Here is a 19,288-nt window from a genome sequence, read left to right on the forward strand (position 1 = left end):
TCACGTTTTGACGAGGAAAACGCTTCCAAGTTCTTGTTAAAACATGGATTGAGTTACACTTATGATGATTCTAACAAGATATATCAGTCCAATAGAAAAGTTGAGATTATTGAAAACTCTTCAACAAGAGGGATCGAATAGTGATTGGTTTTTAAATGCTCACAAGCAATTGAGTCATTTCATGATGTTTCACCTCTCTCTGAAGTTGCTGCTGCATATTTTGTTTTGAACCATTTACTCGTATCAATAAACATGTCTAAAAAATTTGTCACTTGTTTGGCATCAAGTATTGGAAGTGGTGTTGTGAAGTGGTATGAAAACATACCTTTGTTTAGAATCCCAGGATACTTTCATTTCAATTTTCCTTTCAAGAGCCCTTGTAAAGTTTGTTGTTAATACTACTCTGCCATAATCTCTCAATTTTGAAGTGAGGAGAGTTAATAAGTTGCATTTATTTCTTAATTTTAGAGGAATTTTGCCCTCAAAGTCATTAAACTTGTGAGTGTAGTCAATAAAAAATACAAGTTTTTCTAATTGTGGAGAATGGATGAAATGATATATTTCCCAATCTAATGACCCTCCCAAACTAGAACTGTTTTTTGGATCAATAAATCGACCGTGGTGGTTCGTGTGGAAAATCAAGCGCTTCATGTAATTCGAATGTTTTTTCGAAACTCTTTTGAGCTCAAAATTCCAAAAAGTCGATCGAAAATGATTGAGTTTCAAATGAATGCAATGACAGCTCGATGATTCTTTTCGATTGTAAACAATTCGACCATTCGATGGCAACTTCAATTCATCGATTTGAATATTGAATCCTCTTCAAAGATGACTATGGAAAGGCTCTATTTCTTCCAAAGTTGCCAATAATATTGAAATTGTTTGTTAAATATTCCACGTTGGTGATGGTTCATGACGAAAGGAAGATTGTTTCAATTGCTCAATTTTTTGCTTGATCGTATGATTATGATTCAACATTTCAAGCAAGTGCTGATTCAATTTTGCTGCAGGTGTTCTTAAATCATGCATGGACATGATCGTCTTCAAAGGTGAAGACGGAGAGGTCTTGTCAGATCCAATCATTGCATCGTCTTCCACATCGGCCTCAGAGGGCATAAAATCTTCGGTGGAAGCATCGGCTGTGACTGGGCGTTCTCTAAAGGATGAATACATTCGTGAGTTAGATTCATGACGTTTCAATTGATTATTGTTGTGAGGAACAACGTCATTGCTGTCAAAGGTCGTTGTCGAGAAATTATTGGTCGAAGTGGAATGTTGCATGACAGAATTAGAATGATGATGAATATCTAACAATTGCATACTCAATTTCAAAAGCTCCGTTTCAAAACTCTTGATATTTGTCCTCAAATTCGTCGTGTGAATATTTTTCAAGTCTGCAATTTCATCCGACATGTCTTTAAGATTTGTATGCATTTGTTTCTCGACAATTTGGAATAAATCTTTTTCGTTTTGTGTGGATGCCAAGATTTTATAACTCTCTAAAAGTGAATTCAATTTAAATATTGTGTTGTCAATTTCCTTAATTCGATCCTCAATTTCAATTTTGTAATTTTTTTTCATTTGCGAGAGTCGAGAGTGAAGAACGTTAATCATGCATGATTCATTCAATGGAATTTCTCTTGCATCAAGAATGAGAGGAGAGGATTCATCTTGTTGTTGGGATACATTTGAGTTAGTATTTACACGTTTGACCAATTCTTTAAATCTTCGTTCTTTGAGTTGTCTTGGAATGACTAAATAAAGCGTTGTAGTCGTACGAGGTATTGTGACACCTTCAATGTTACAATTGTCCAATCTTTGAACCAATGATTCAATGGTATTATTATTGTTAATATTTCCATTTTCATTCAAATTTGGAGATTTTTGTTCCACAGATAAATTTTCCATGACTTGACTCTCGACAAGTGTTTGACCTCCTTGTGCATACTGAGCGATCATGGTGGCTCTCTTAATGGCTTGTAGTGTGGTGTCTTTGAATTTTTTCGAGCGTGCTACCACTCCCATTCGACATCGAAGCCCTCTGTACAATAACTTGATGTTATTCTTTTGATAGATGCAAATTCCATCGAGTGTTAAAAGTGAATCTGGCCAATCGGCTTCCATTAATTTTGTGTGAACGAGAAGTGTGAATTTGAGAGCTTGTTTGGCTGTCTCAAAAGCACACACGACCGAGTCACTGACGATATTGTGAAATTCGTCATGTTTCACAGCTGGTGTCATGTCAACTCCCATATTGTCTTTAACACATTTTCTTAACACTTCGTAATAAATGGTGACACTTTTTGTAATGTCATCATGAGGTAGGCTCCACATTTGATTGCATCCCTGTAGATCACAAAACACAAAATACTGCAATTTCTCTTCAATATCAAAATTACCTCCTGGCAATAACTGATTTTCATTGTTGTTGCTAGTTACGTGTTGTGACAAGCCAAATTCTGGAATGGACATTTTACAATATCCTTGTTTTTCAGCTTCAATAATTTCCAAAATTGAGAACAAATCATCAATATCTTTTTGTACATGATTGACTCGTTCTCTCATGGTATTATATTGTCGTTTCAAAAGATCTTCTACCTCTCTCATGTGTGAGTCCAATCGTTCCACTTGCATGGACAAGGCAAACCCATTTTCTGTGAAAGGTTTCGTTGGAGAATAAAGAAAATTTGAAGGATGATAGGAAGTTCCATTATTACTATTTCCAAGACTGGAGATGTTGTTCATCATTCCATTTGTCGACGAGTTTTGTAACGACGAAAGGTTGGTGTTGGAAGAAAACTTTTTAACCATTAAGGGAGGGACGGTCACTGTCGAGGAATTGCTTGTTTTTCGAGGAGGAGAATCAGGTGGTATAATTCCAATTTCATTATTGGAATTCTCAGATCGACTTGTAAGACTTCCATTGAGTTGGCCATTACTACTTCGACTTGACTTGAGAATTGGAACTGGTGGAGACGCAGATAGAGGATTGCTTTTGACGAGAGAATCTGGAACAATATAGGACTCATTTTCATCCAGTAAGAAATACGTGTCATATTTTGGAGCTTGTGGTTTTTGTCTCTCTTTCGAAATTAATGTGTCAGTGAGCCACATGGAACTTATTTGCATTCTTAGTTTCGCAGTTAAGACGAGGTTTGAATTTGGTGGAGAATCCGTGGAGAGAACCACTGGAACAAGAATGGTTTTTGTCATGGAACCAATGCCATAATAAATCATGTGTGGAGGAATTGTGAAATCTGCAAGATTCAATCGAATTAATCCACTGCGCTTATCACTGGTCACTCGACCACTTCCACTGCTCTTGAGCTCTCTAATTTCCAATACAATTGGTTTATCTTCAAGCAAGGATTGAATATTTTTAACATAGAAAGGAAGGAATGGATCTTCTTGAGATCCGGATCCGCTGCCTCCGGATGAATTGTTTCCATTGAGGAGCGATACAATTTCAGAAATGGTTCTTTCTTTTTTTGGCTTAAAGTCACAAACAAAGTCATATTCATAGTCTTTAAAATCTGCCATATAGATCATGCTTTTTTTTACCAAATGTTGGTGAGTTAGGATTACTAGAGGAAGTATTTTGCATGAATTTTCTATTATTTGGTGTATTTTGACTCCAATAATTATTGATATATTCATAATCATCGAAAAACCCATCATTCGAAAGAGATTTCGAAATGACATTGGCAGGTTCTGTAGTTCCTCCAATTGTGACATTATTTCCACCTCTTAAAATTGATGAAAATGAAGGTTCACGTTCTTCACTTTGATTTAACACTTTCCAATGAATGGAATATCTGGATTGCAATAGTTTCATCAATGCACTTGAAACGGCCACTGATTCAGATTCTATCTCGCCATCTCCAATGAATCCACTCTTGAAACTTCCATTCGAAGAAAGTGTCGCACTGTTCGATGACATGTTACTTCTCGATGTGTCTGTTCCATTTTCTTGATTGTCAACGTTCGATGTTGCTTTTGAATAATTGTGAAACATTTTGTGACCCAATCCATGAATCGTAAGATTTCCATTATTCATACATCCAAAGCTATTCGTTCGTTGTAAATCTCCTCCATTTGAATTATTATTTCGACCTCCATTCGAAGAATTTGATGATGAATTTGTGACCACACTCATTAAATCAAAATCTTCCAGAGCATGAATATGAATATTGAAAAGACATCTCAATGCAGTCGGATCGCCAATATTGGTTCCAGTCGATGTCGCTGTGGAAGAAGCGAGAAGGTGATTTGCTGTTTTTACATGGCTCGTGGCTCGTTTTCGAGGAGTGTTGTTGGAGGAAGGTGGAGATTGGTCGTTGATGCTGTTAAATCGAAAGAGTCGTTTCATGATGAAGAAAGTATCAACAGTGGTGGTAAATGTTTTTGAAAAGCTGTTAAAATATTGTTGTCAGAGTGATGAAGGTGATGTTGTGGAAAATTGACAAGTCAACTTACTTTCGAATCGGACTTCTAATAATTGGAAACTAGTCCGATGATGAGGATTGTACACTTGTGTCGTAATGAGCTCGTTGTTTGGTGTTAATAATGAGTTTATAATACGTGTGGTTTCGAAATTGTTCAACAATATTCTCTCGGTATGGAAAATTGAATACTGTTAGGGATCGTTCGGTGATGAGAAGAGAGAGGATGAAAAATCGAGATTTTAACAATTTCGTTCCGCTGTTCTTCTTTCTAATATAAACTATAACAACTGAGTCCTTGCTGTTGAAAGAATACAAAATTGAGTACACAATAATCTATTGCAAGGCAAAACGAAGAAGGCCTTTGTTGAGCTTTGCGTGATGATGGTGGTGATTCTTCGTCGGCACTTATTTTTTGTTGGCACTTTTAACACCTTGACAGATGACATGGCTGCGACATTATTATCCGAATTGATTCTTACCTGGGGAGAGGCTTGAGAGGTGCTTTTACTACACGCCTTAAAGGGAAAACAACACCAATTGTATCGTTAAGGTTTCGGTTTCTCATTACCACTAACAATAGAATACTTTCAGGTTTTACTTTCTCTTGTTATGCTGAACTACCATGGCACTAAATAAGGAATTGGGTGAATTCAACAAAGTCTGAGGACTGTCAAATTCAATCACTCGACCATCGTCAATGACCAGAACTCGATCGTAATCCATAATCGTTTCCAATCGGTGTGCAATGCACAATACAGTGCAATGTGAAGAAAATGCTTCTCGCAATGTCTTTTGAATGAGCTTGTCAGTTTCCAAATCACAACAACTTGTGGCTTCATCCAAGACAAGAATTTTGCATTTTCTCATTAAAGCTCGAGCTAAACAAATCAATTGTCGAGTACCTGCAGAAATATTTTCGCCATTTTCAGAAATAAGAATATCCAAACCAGTTCGTTTCACATTGGAAGCAGTTGGATGTTCTTCATCGTCTTCTTCCTCTTCACTCGATTCCATGTGTTGAATTTTGTCTTTCAAGTTAACTTGTTCTAATGCTTGCCATATTTCACGATCTGAAAATTGTCCATAACTATCAAGATTTTCACGTAATGTTCCCTTAAATAACGTTGGTTGTTGAGGAATGATGCAAATTTCACTTCTCAATTTGGTTAATGGAACATCTCGAATGTCAATTCCATCAATTTTTATGAATCCATCCGCACAGTCATCTTCCTCAATTTCTTGCAATCTAAACAATACTTGGAGAAGACTTGACTATAGTTTCAAAGAATGTTCGTATTAATAAAATCATGCACGTCATCACAACGATAAACGAATTAGTACTTGTCACAATTAAAAAATTTCAAACAAACCTTTCCTGCACCAGTTCTACCACAAATGCTCACTCTTTCTTTTGGTTTAATGTGAGCATTGATTCCCTTCAATACCAACTTGTTCTTCTTCTCTGTAGGGTTGCCATTTTTCTTTTCATTATGTAATTTGTATCTCATAGAAACGTTGTGAAAAATGATTTCACCATGTTGTGGCCAATTAGTGGTATCAACTTGCGGATTTCTTGGCTCATATTTTTCACTCTCCAGAAATGAATATTGTTCAACTCTTTCCACGCTCACAAAGTCCTTCTCTGTCAACGCGTACAAGTAAAGAATCCAATAGAATGAATCAAAGCTAGACGAAGCCTGCACGACGATCATACCAACCATGGATCCTGGGAAGCTAATAACACTAATGAGAATAATTGCAGCAATACACAATGCAGAGACCAAATCATTTCGAATCTCAAAGTACTTGTGAATACAGTCAATGTTGAAGTTGGCTCTTAAATCATTTTCTGCATATTTCACAAACGAACCATATACAAATTTCTGTTTGTTGTAAGCTCGAATAGTTTGAAGACCTTGAATTGTTTCTGCAATGTGTGAATTTACAGGACTGCTCACAATTCCTCCAATAGATTCCAACTCTCTCAAACAAATTCTATAATATACTTGAATAAAGTAAATGATTGGTCCAAACACCACAACTGCCAACAGCGAGAAAGGAGAAACAACCACAACGAAAATTATTCCACCCACAAAGAACATGAGGTTTGGTATGATCTCTCTCAATCTCCAATTCACCTCTCCATCAATAGCATTGGTATCTTTGGTAAATCGAGTCACAATTCTTCCAAGTGGGGTAGTGTCAAAGAATGAAATGGTGGTATTAATGATACTCGTCATGAGTCGTTCGTGGTAAATTTTGGCCGTTTTGAGATAATGAACCAAGCCAACAAAAGCTCCCAAGCTGTCAACTGCTATAAATGCTGCTGAGGTTAAGGAATATCCCAACAAGTAGAAGAGTAGTGAGTGAGATTTGTATTCTTCGTCACTGCTCCACAAAGTGAGAATATAGTGATGGCCTAAATCCAATAATTCTTGAATAATTCCAAAGAGACACAAGCTTGCAAATGAAAGTACACTAACACCCACAGCGAAAATCAAAATCTTTTTGATGGAAAGGCCGCTTGACTTTTCTTCCTCTTGGTCTGTAATGCTGTACTTGGCAATCAATTCTTTGTCGTAAGGTAGAGGCTTAAAGGTTGTTGCAAGATTGCGAGAAACATGATTGTTGTTGTTCATAGGGAGTGTGACAACATCTGAAGAGTCATTACCTTCATCTTCAGGGGTGTTTGCATAATCGAACAAATCTTTTTCTTCTTTTTCCTTTTCGGCCTTCTCAGCATTCACCTTACTAAATTCATTAATCAAATTTCTGAAAGACTCACTGGTTGGGTCGTTGTATAATTGGTCAAAAGTTCCCTGTTGAGTGATAGATCCACTCTCTACGACAACAATTTTATGAGCTTTCTGAATGAAGTGAATATGATTGGAAACCATCACAACAGTTTTGTTTTTCAGCAATCCAAAGATACCATACTCCAAAATATGGTCGGCTGTGTGAACATCTGTTCTTTCCAAATTTGAAAATATGTTTGAGAATTAGAGAGAATTAAGAATTAGAGAGATTGTTAAGATATTATTTCACTTACCGACTGCAGACAATGGATCATCCAAAATATAAACATCCGTGTCAGAGTAGAAACTTCTTGCCAGAGAAACTCTCATCTTTTGACCTCCACTCAAGTTAATACCCTTCTCTCCAATGACTGTCAAATCACTAGCCATTAGTTGTGAGAAATCTGTCTCCAAGCTGCACGCATGTACAACGTTCATGTACTTCTCCTCATCATACTTCTCTCCAAACATGATATTATCTCGAATGGTTTCATTTCTAATCCATGATTCTTGAGAAACATACGAATAGGAGCAACCTGGTTGTTTTTCAATGCTTCCTGAAATGGGTTTCAATTCGCCCAAAATTGAAGATAGAATAGAACTTTTTCCTTGTCCCACTCGACCAATAACCACGCAAAATTCACCTCTCTTAATATCCAAATTAATGTTCTTCAAAACAGGTTCATCTTGTTCCCATGCCAGAGTGGCATCCTTGAATGAAATAATGGGAGCGTTTTCATCTTCTTCATTGAATGGAGCCGTTTCATGCTCACCAGCCATTTCATTATTTTCTTGAGGCTCGATTTCGTCGGCATTTAAAAAATTCAAAATTCTGTTCATGCTTGCCCAAGTTTTAGAAATGTCAATTAAACTCTCTGGTAGGAAAATCATTTCAAAATGAACAGTGTCTAAAATAGTCAATACGGTAAAAGCAATGGTCATGGTTAATGTTTGTTCTCTAAAGTAGCAAAAATGCAAGAAGCCCAAAAATGTAATAGATGGAATGTAAAAGTACCAAATTGCATTAATACCTCCAACAGAAATGTAGGCCTTTCGATAAGTCTTCATTTCTTCATCTCGAATGTTCATAATTTTGTCTCTAAACAACTTTTCCAAAGCATACAATTTCACAAATCTCATGCAAGAAACCATTTGTGAAATAATTTCACTTCTCTTGTCTTGGAAAGCCTCGACCTTTTCTTCTAATTTCTCCTGATAGTTCATACATACATATGAAAGTGGAATAATTACCAGAATCATTGAAAATCCGACAAAAGCGGAAACGCCAATAAAGTAATACACGAGACCCACACAAGTGATGAGTGTGAAAACAACCGAAGATAACATTCCAACATGATAGTAAAACCAAATCAGTCTCGATGTATCCGTAGTGCAAATATTCATAATTGTACCACTTGTGTAAGTATTTCTTCCCATCGAACTCAGCCTTAATGACTTTTTGTAGATGGCATTCAACAGAGAATTCTTAGAGAAATGACCAATTTGCTGCAATACCATAACTCCATAACATCCCATTGCAGATTTTAGACATTTACATACAAACATGGCAAGACAAAAACCACTCAAATATCCCAATACTTCCCATGAAAAGACATTCACCTTAGAATTTTCATCTTGTTTCGATAATACGTCTTCTGTATATCGAAAAATTCGTTCCAAAGCGAATACTCTACCAACTTCACACGCCAATCCGATCAACCTGAAAATCATGCTTGCTGCTAAATTCTTCCAGTATAATTTGACAAATTCGAAAAATAATTGTCGAGAGTTTGTAATCTTTTTCCTTGATAGAATGTGTTCTAAATCTGTTGTGGTGTGACAAAATTTCCAGCTCGTTGGTATTTCAATCAGATTTTGAAAATCTACAGATTTTTGTTTAAACGCATGACGTACAACTGGAAATATCAGAGAAAACATGATGTAAGAAACCCATGAATAGACCACATTAGAAGAATCCTGCTCTACTGTCGACATAGAGGAAGGTGGTGATGGCTCTTCTTCATGTGATGCTCCTGAAGTCTTGATCAAGCTTATCGTGTCATCTTCACCTCCGTCATTAATAAAGGCCAGTTGACTATTGTTTGTTTCTTCTTCTGCTCTATTTATTTTCTTTTTCCCATTTTCGAAAGAATTCACGTGAAAATGGTCATACACATCGTGTTCTTCCGAAGTGGTCGATGAATTATTGTTATTGTTTTTACTGTTCATCGTCGTTGTCGTTCTGTTCGTGCTTGTGTGCGCTTGAGGATTCATTTTTGTTTTTTTTCAAATAAATCAAAATCAGAAGTTTGAATTTATCGGTGAAGGGTTGGAGAAGAATTGGAACCACACCACGGAGAAAATGACTTTGTGTTTGATTTTCAACTTGGAGATGTACTGTAACAATGTATCATCAAGAGACAGAAACGTTGTTTTCTGTGCATTGACCAATCTAGGTCTCGGAACCACACGTGTGAGATTGAATGCGAAACCTCAATTCTAATTTGAACCTCGTTTTAGGACTTGAAGATCTTTGAGGTCGCAGCCATACGTCGTGCAAAAAAGATCACTCGCCGAGAAATAAGATGGATTTTCAGAGAATTTCAATCTTGAAATTGAGAATATCACACATTTTCACGATTAGATTGAACCTGGTCAGTTCTGTAAACATTGTATACAATTATGATCATAACCGCTCAAATCCATTCGGACAGTGTTGCTGTTCGATCCTTATCATTTCTATGACTGAGCTCAAGTCGATACATTTTGCGAGTCAGAATTGACAGCTAAAAATTATAACTGGTCATAAAATGCATACTCTTTGAGAGATCAACATTTTTCAGTGTTACCAATGTTTTAAAACCATCCACTTCTCCAAATAGGAACTAATAATTTGCTCTTAATGGTATATACTGTTGAGAATGCGCATAGTAACGTGTAGAAAAATATTGGTAAGATCAAATTGTCGATTTGAACGGTGTAAGCTTCAAGAACACTGGCAGAGAATGCACAGAAAATATAACTTAGAATTTCGAGCTTGGACGATGAAGGTGTTGGAACTACTAGAAAAGCAATGGCACAAACAGAAATAAATGATGCAATAGTTCCCTCAATGGATTTTCGAGTATTTGCAGGATAATTCCATTTCGTTTTTCCAAAATTGAATCCAATTATAGAAGCCATGGTGTCTCCAATGCCTAGTATTAGCACGCCAGAGAGTGTCCTATGATAATTGATTGTAGTTTCATGACTGAAAATTTCCACACATGTCGGTATCATGCACCCAATTAATAGATAAATATGAGTTAAAATAAAGGTACCTGAATCTCGACTATCTGTGAATTGCTTGATATAAAAGTGAAGAGCCTTTGCTACATGGTTATTATCGTGCTCTGTGATAAATTGAACTCGAAAGCTCTCAATGAGTAAAAATAAGCAAACCGCGACTGCATAACTGAGGCACATAAACAGTGGTTTTTGAATGGTACAAGGAACAAACATAATTACTGCCATAATGTGGAAAAATTTTCGATAAATAATTTTTGGAACTCTAATACGGTCTCCAAAGAGAAGTATCATGTCTCGATGAGTTTTTGTTTCCATGTCTTTTGAGATCTCAGATTTTTCATTCGTGGATGTTGTAGTGTGATGTTTCTTTGAGGCATTGGATGAGTCATTTCTTGGTGGCGATGACGTATCAATAGGTACTTGAATTTCTCTTGAAAAACTCATGATAACAAATATTATGAAAATACAGGCAAGCCAATACACCAAATAGTAAACATGATAAATGTCTTTGAGAAAGATAAACTCCAACAACCACAGAACTGGATGTTTCACGTCCAACTTCACTAAGTGAGCTGTCTCCTCTGGTAACAGCACGCGTTGTGTCACGAACGTTAAAACTATCGAATAATATGCGACTGCATAGGCTACATAATTTGTAGTAGTGTTATATTTCCGTCGAGTCCATTTGACAAATACCAAATAGCAAGTCACACCGAAAAATACAGTCGATAAGACCATTAATTCTATGAAAGCTTCAATCATGGAAACGTCATCTGCGATGAGAAGATGAGCATTAAGAGACAAATCTACCAATCTCAAAAAACAAATACTCATCACATTGCTCATAATAATACTCTCTCCAAATGTGAAAGAGTGAGGGGAAAACTTTCTGCACACCGAAAATGTAGATTCAAACACCAAAAATCCAATGATGACTACAATAAATAAAGAGAAAAACTCGTGAGGGCTCAGCCACCTCGTCAACACTCCAATATCAAAATGAGTGATGGCCATTTTCAAATCAGATATTTTCAAAATTTGGGCAGTAAACTTTGAAGAAATCGGCCAATAAATACTCAAAGCTGCTGAATATGTTCCGAAAATTAAAACTTTGATAATTTGCAAATTATCCTCAAAATATAAAGCTAGAATGTTAGTGAGTAAACACGCATGAAATACAGAAAAAGGCTTTGAAAAAGTCAAAATATCTTGTCTGGAATCAGTGTATAAAGCTTGAATTTGTTTTTGTTGCTGAGCAATGGACCGGACCACAACTGTACCATCCGTGAATCCTGCTCCCAAATCAAAATACATTCCGATGCAATAACTTAACAATGGAAATAAGCCATATCCCACCAATTTTCCCTCCACAGCGTCTCTATATGTTTTTCCGATATGAAAATACGGTATCACAATCACACAGCCAATAAATATACACATCTCCATCAAAAAGTGAATATTTTGGTGTTTTGATTTCCATACAATGTGCTCGATGACTTCCGATAAACTATCAAGAGAAGATAACTCTCTCAATCGATTCACCAGATTCGGATAGAAACAAAACATGGAAAAAAAGAGAATAAGACTACAGAGAAAAAACAAGAGCATGCGTTCGTTCATTTTTTTAATCTAACAAGATCGAAGGAGGTTCGCAAGAGACGATATCCAATTCATTATTGAACAAGGTCAAGAAGCAGAGCAAACTAAGGAACAATCTGCTCTTTTCATTAATTGAACTGATTTCTTTGACTCTTTTTCTGCCCCCAAAAAATTTATCTTTCATCATTCTTCGGCTCTCATCCATGAAACGCACAGACTCCCCCAATAGCATTGTGAAAGCATTAATTTCGTACCACTGCCACATATCGAATAGCATCAAATACGCCTCCACAATATCTGAAAAGAAATCATTATGTTGTTAATTCTTCTTTTTCAATCAAAGCAAACAATATCAGCAACTATTGATTCAACATAATTTCCTTTGAGCAAGAAATGGTCCATTCTCTTTATACTACTCGCCCATTAAAAAGATAAGTGTGTGATCATAATAACATAAAAGGATATATTTTGGCTTCTCGTTGTGTCGATAGATGCTGTGACAACATTTATCCCTTAGTGGACGGAAAATGCAACAGTGGCTCCAAGCTGTCATGTTTATTATGAAACTGCTATAGAAGTGTGATCATCATAGGAGTGAAATAAATGGACTCTCAACTTTGATCCAATTAAATTAGTACCAAGTGGTAAAGTTTACTATGGAGTTTCAACCCTTTGTCAATCCATGCATTTTCAAACAAGAATGAAATTCATAAACCAATGATGTGAAAACCCTCTCTTTGAGAGAACGCCCAAAATTCATTCAAAATGCAACGCAAAAAACAAGGTGTTATTCGTCGAGAGTCATCACCATATTTTGTACGACGGCTCCTACAAATTTGATACTTGCAAAAATCTTACACAAGTCAGTCACTTGTCAAGCATACTTGGACAAAAAAAAACTGCTCACCCTCTCTCGACGTCGTGTTGTGTGGAAATCTCCTCAGTGAAAATCTAAGAGAAACGGCTGTGAAACTCGAATAGCCCTTTCGGATTCTTCAATAATTCCACAAAATGACAACAGAGATGCGTCCTACAGAAACACTTCCTGCCTCATCATCATCTTCAACTGAGAACACAAATCTTCCGCCGAAACTCACGGACAATACGATTGATACAGCTGCCACCACTGCCACTCACAATCACTCAGAGGTGATGACAACCCTCACCAACGGTACTGAGATGATGATGACAACATCATCACCAACCAAGAACATGAACAACCCTTCAACAACAACAACAATAACGGCCTCTACCGATGGTGGACTCGAAAGGACAACCACAGAATCCCTCAATAGCAACAACAACACCTTTTCAACAACAACAACAAGTTCTGAACTTGGTACAACCACTCAACAGTCATTCAACACAAATAACAAAGAAGAAGAAAAGAATCACAATCACAACAACAAGGACATGATATCATCATCGACATTATCCTCCACAAAAGTCAATCAACCATCACAACAAGAATCATTATTGAATTCTTCTTCGGAAGAAGTTTCTGGGAAAGAATCACAACAAGAACCATCACAACAACTGAGAGAAGGATCGTCCTCATCTTCCTCGAATGATGATGATGAATTTGGAGAAGATGATGAGGATGCAGAACCGAATATGGATTATAACGAAGAAGACGAAGACACGACTGCCTCGCAAAAGTACAACATTCTTTTGCCTCACAAGAACGATGTCCATCTCCTCTCGACACTACGTTCCAAAGTATCCAATTCACCCATCTATCTCACTCACTACACCTCTTTGGAAAGTACAGCCATGAGGATGAAAAGAAGACATAATCGTTCCATAATGAGAGAAGGCAATAATAATAGTCCTAACAACAACACCACGAGCTTGAGCAACATCATCAACAACAACAACCATGGAATTCATCTCTCTCAAAGCCTTTCTCTGGATTCATTTGCTTCGTCATCATTGGCATCCTCAATGTCGAGTGCGGCTGCTGGTTCCTTGTCCATTTCTTCCTCTCAGTCTGCTCTTCAGCAACAACAACAACAACCCTGGCACCCGAGAACACCCAATTCGGGAATCTTTTTGAATGATATGAACGGAACGCTTTTTCAAGAGGAATCAGCTCTCAAACTCTTCCTTTCTCATGCCTACAATAAGAAACATTCATCGAGTGCTGCCATCATTTCAGCCTCTTCCTTATTTACTTCTGCTTCTTCAGCGGAGGATGATGCTATCCATTTTCTCATACAGTCAACACCACCCTCTTCAACTACAGCAACAACAACTACAGGCTCTCTGATGCAGACACCTACTACCACCACCACCAACAACAACAACACCTCCGAGCCAAGTAGTAGTGCAAATAATCAGCAGCACCAGAACATTAATTTTGCTGCTGTTGTTGAGAATTTGAATAATTGCAAAATTTACTACTTTTACACGCCCTATGAGAAGGCTTTTATGAGTTCCACAACAACATCATCATCATCACCAAATGTTTCATCTTCAACGGATCCTTCATTTTCCAAGCCTTCCAGTAATGACCACCATCAATATAATATTGGGTCGGATCCACTCAAAATGAATGTGAGTGCACTCAGCAATGGTGCTGGATCCTCATCATCTTCATCATCAACAACAGAATCATCACCAGAAAAAACAACCGCACCATCGAGTTCAACCGCCACCTCAGCAGCAACTCCCGTGATTGGAAGTAGTAGAAGTGGTAGTGTAACTGGAGCCTTAATTGAAATTGGAGATCATATTCAACAACAGGCTAATCATCATCACCATCACCAACAACTCCAAAATAATAGAAAGGACGCTCTTAAGACCATGCTGCCTTCTTCCAATTCTCTGAGCAATTCTACTACTACGAATAATGGCTCATTAACCAGTAATAATGTTAATAATAATAATAACGGAACCGACACCAATGAACCCTCTCCTGTAAATACAGTAGTTTCATCATCGTCTGCACCATCATCATCAACAGCAGTCGTAACCACTCTGAACTCAGAGCATCATCATCCACCCCATCATATTAAGGTAGAACCTCCTACTCCTCAACATGACCGTGCACATCAAGAAGCTGTGCTCTTATTGGAAAACAATTCAAACCTCAATAATATACCAAACAATTCATTGGCTAGTGAACAAAACCATAGCAACGAAACGACCGGCATAACTTATCAATATTCATCCACAAATCCTCATCGGAGAGTACAAAGTGATACTTCTGCCTTTCAACGCCTACAAATTGGCTCAACAACTGCCACCAGCACAACAACCGATTCGAATGGTAGTAATGACTCTCAAGACAACCTGCCCATAAATACTCCACCTCAAAGACGACAACAACAAATACTCCGTGACGCAGCAAGCATCAACAACGAAGAACAAAACTCCTTCGACTTTACCAATAACGCTACTCTTCTTGATCAATCTGAAGGTGATATTCGATTCATGCTCGGAAATGAAGAATTGACACCCGGTTCCTCTGCCATAACCTCTCCTTCAACGTCCAACTCAGACACTTCACAACTGGGAATGTCACTTCCAGTCAATGGTTCCTCCACCTTTGACGTGTCACGATCTCACATGAAACGAAGTGGAAGTGTTCGAGGCTTAAACAAGAACGTTTTCTCTCCCATCGATAAAAAGAAAGCTCATCGAAGAGTGAAAAGCTTCAATGTGGCTCCAATAACTCCCTCTCTAGGATTTACCTCAGAGTCAGAGGTTCGCTCGATCACTATCGAATTGGTCTTTTTAGACATTGATGCATGTTTCACAAAATTTGAGCCACTAAGAATTATTTCTGATATGTGGACAAAAGATTTGGATTATTTCAAGTTTGGAGTGAAAATATTTAACAGGATGTATGTGTGGCTCGAGGATTCACTCGTTCATCAGTTTACTGTTGAGAAAAGTGATTTAGTGGATTGCCCATCGATTGAATTTACATTACCGGAGCAGCCAGTGGCGAAGATTATCGATGCGACATGCGCAATTATTAACGAGTTTAACACAAAATATACCTACTCATACTATAATTGCCATTCATTTTCATTTGCCAGAAAGGTTGCAGAAAAACTGTCAGGCAAAAAGATCAAGAGCAAGAATGTGCTTCCTAAAACTTTGGTTCATCACTTTAGAGAATGGAGAGAGGCTGAAAAGAAGAGAAAAGAAAAAGAGGAAAAAGAAGAAAAGGAGCAAGCAAAATCCTCCTCCACTGATAAGAGTCCTGTTACCAATAATGGTACAGCAACAACTGCCGAGACATCATCGGAAGTGACTCACTCTCAAAAAGATCAAGTGACCAGCAATAGCTCTTCAAGTGGCTCAAAAGAGGACCTAAATTCACCAAAACCTCAATCTGCAGAAAAACCAAAAAATCCAACTTTGGATCCGTTGGACTATCTTGATCTTATGATTGAAGAGGAACGAATGAGAGATGTTAATTTCTTGTATTATGTTCCCAAACGTTTGTTATTGAAAAAGTATAGAAAATTCCATCAGAAACAAGAAATTAAGAACCACACCTATCTCCTTAATTTGATCAACTCACTTCTCGAGCAGTGTCCCAATTTCAAAGAAGAATACAAAATGGACTATTATATTTTGAAAACTCTGGATCGATGGTTCTGGGCAGAGAAGTATTTACAGGAAAATTACGACCCTATCAAGCAAAAGTCCAAATTCTTCCACAAAGAGGGAACAAAAATTCATTTCCCAGAACCAACCTTCCTCAAAGAAATAGTTTTGGAAAAAAAGAATAGAAGAAGAAAAATATTCAATGTGAAAGTGGAAGATCCTGAATTGGATGTTGACTACAATGATCCATCGGCTGTTTTGTGGAAAAACGTGGATGGACATTTGGTAACCAATTTTGAGTATCTAAGACAAGAGAAGAAGGGTAAAACTGTGAAGGTCCTCACAATGGACGGAGGTGGTATGAAAGGGCTAATTCTCATTGAAATTCTTACAGTCATTGAAGAGCGAGTAGGAAAGAAAATTTGTGATATTTTCGACATTGTCGCGGGTACATCCACAGGCGGAATTTGTGCTCTTCTAATCAATAGAGGAATTTCAATGAAGGCTGCAAAGGAAATCTATATTGAGATTGGAAGAACAGTGTTTGATTTGAAAACCACACGAAACAAGTCCTTTGTTAAAACCATGAAGGTGCTACGAGGAAGATCCTGGTACGATGGATATCCTCTCGAGCTCTCCTCTCTCAAATTAAGTCAAGATGTTGAATTGAATCACATGCATGTCAAAAAGCCATTGACCTTTATTGTGACCACAATGAACAAGTCCACAAATCCCAAGATGAATCTCGATGAACCAACGGCCTGTGTTCTCAGAACCTACAGTGATCCGTATGAGTTTGGAGTAAAAAATGGAGATTCATCGAGCAAAAAACAGCCCACCTTTTACAGAGGTACCACAACCGGAGCGGGAATCACTTGTACCGATGCTCTGAGAGCAACCTCTGCTGCTCCCATGTATTTCAAACCTAGAAAAATTGGAGACACGGAATGTATCGATGGAGCTGTTGTTGCCAATAACCCAACCTCAATTGCTCTCTACGAAACGAAACAAATTTTCCCAAATCACGACAAATTTGTATTCATTAGCTTAGGAACTGGAGCTCTTTCAGGTAAATCGAGTCAGCAAAGTAATGATGGCGACGAGGAAGTGAATTTAAATATTAGCCCTACCACCAAGACGAAGAAGAAGGGAATTTCAAAAGTATTTAAGGGAATTTCACAAACCATTAATACTTTATTATCGGTAGTCAATTTACAGCTAAGTAGCGAAAGAATTCACAAAATGGCTAGTGCTCAACTTGAATTCTTCAAGGAAGGAAAATCTTTGTGTGAATATTTTCGTTTAAATGTACCCAAGTTGGGCGATTACGGATTAGATGAAATCTCTGATGAATTAGTGGCCATATTCGAAAAGGAAACAAAAGCATATATTGAAAATCATCCTGATCTGGACAGAATTTGTGAATTGTTGAAACAAGAGTAAATGATTGATCATGTTTGCGAGTATCAAATCATCCTTTCATTAACGAGTTGGACCTACAATCGAACGTGTTCAGATTGTGATTCCACACTTCCTTGAAGAGCAGCTTGTTGATACCACTCCAATGCCTTTGCAAAATCTTGTTCAACACCTTCATGTATTCATACCTGCAAGGTTGACATTCGACAGAACATTCTTTTCTTTCATTTCTCTTTTTTATTTAAAGACATGTTGTTTAAAGCTAATGTTCAGTACTGCAAGAGCAATCTGATCCAAATAACTTTCATCCAAATTTGTTGGATTCATAATGTACGACAATTCTGCTTTTCTAGAGAGATTGGAACTTGAGCTATCGTTGGAATTCACCGAAGTGCTGTCACTTGTCAAGCTCGAACAATAATGTGAATATCCAGTTGGATTTGCTAATCCAGGCCATCTTCCCATCTTTAAATCATAGAATCTTCTTTTTAGTGTCGATAAACTCACTCCCAACTCTTTCGCAGCCATCGATTGAGGAAGAGCCATCACTCGAATCAAATCTGAAGCTTTCAAACTGATTTTACTTTTTGAAGAATACGAAGAAGAAACTTTTGAAGTTTTGTGTTGCTTTTTGATTCCATGATATAAATTGGAAGGAGATTGATGGTTTGTTTTTGGAGAAGGTGATCGACGAGAAGATTTTGAAGATTTCGATGGAGAGTTTTTCTTTTCGGGCATGTGAGTGGTTTGAGCTGACGTGGATGGAGGTGAAGAACAAGCATGCATGGAGGCTTGAACGGGACTTGCATGTGGTGTGGATGATGGAAGCATGTTTTTATGAGAGGAGATGCAGTTGGATAAGGGATGCACATAAGGTACGTTGGCATGTGACAGGTATGACACCGAGTGAGCAAACATGTTTCCTTCTCCTTTCATTGGGTCACAGCATGTTGCTTCATCTTGTGAAGGACATGTGTCATTCGATTTCTTCGTCTTGGAGCACCACATGTTGTTGTTGTTCTGTTGAACATTTCGTGAAGATGAATCCACCGACAAGTTCAACTGTGAACGCGACGTCATCAAATTCGAATCACTCTGACAACAATAAGAACAAGAATTATTGTTAATACTCCTTCCACAACTGTTACTATTTAAAGACTCTAAAGAGGAGGAAGGACA

The 19,288-nt window shown here is 37.5% G+C and overlaps 4 protein-coding genes across 4 annotated transcripts; 1 reads left to right on the forward strand and 3 right to left on the reverse strand.

Annotated features, from left to right (window-relative positions):
* Positions 1–885: 885 nt before the first annotated feature.
* FDP41_006104 (uncharacterized protein) lies at positions 886–9,514 on the reverse strand (the record flags this gene model as incomplete). The annotated part of the gene is made up of 7 exons (XM_044709703.1): positions 886–3,533; positions 3,586–4,412; positions 4,477–4,505; positions 4,925–4,960; positions 5,067–5,717; positions 5,816–7,410; positions 7,495–9,514. The coding sequence occupies 7 exons, from the start codon at positions 9,512–9,514 to the stop codon at positions 886–888; spliced, it is 7,806 nt and encodes a 2,601-aa protein (XP_044559343.1).
* Positions 9,515–10,096: 582 nt separating this feature from the next.
* Positions 10,097–12,148, reverse strand: FDP41_006105 (uncharacterized protein; the record flags this gene model as incomplete). The annotated part of the gene is made up of 1 exon (XM_044709704.1): positions 10,097–12,148. One exon carries the CDS (start codon positions 12,146–12,148, stop codon positions 10,097–10,099), a length of 2,052 nt encoding a protein of 683 aa, XP_044559344.1.
* Positions 12,149–13,138: 990 nt separating this feature from the next.
* FDP41_006106 (uncharacterized protein) lies at positions 13,139–18,133 on the forward strand (the record flags this gene model as incomplete). The annotated part of the gene is made up of 1 exon (XM_044709705.1): positions 13,139–18,133. One exon carries the CDS (start codon positions 13,139–13,141, stop codon positions 18,131–18,133), a length of 4,995 nt encoding a protein of 1,664 aa, XP_044559345.1.
* Positions 18,134–18,346: 213 nt separating this feature from the next.
* FDP41_006107 (uncharacterized protein) lies at positions 18,347–19,117 on the reverse strand (the record flags this gene model as incomplete). The annotated part of the gene is made up of 1 exon (XM_044709706.1): positions 18,347–19,117. The coding sequence occupies one exon, from the start codon at positions 19,115–19,117 to the stop codon at positions 18,347–18,349; it is 771 nt and encodes a 256-aa protein (XP_044559346.1).
* Positions 19,118–19,288: the final 171 nt, after the last annotated feature.

This window comes from Naegleria fowleri (assembly GCF_008403515.1).
Source record: "Naegleria fowleri strain ATCC 30894 chromosome Unknown tig51, whole genome shotgun sequence".
NCBI lineage: Eukaryota > Heterolobosea > Eutetramitea > Acrasida > Naegleriidae > Naegleria > Naegleria fowleri.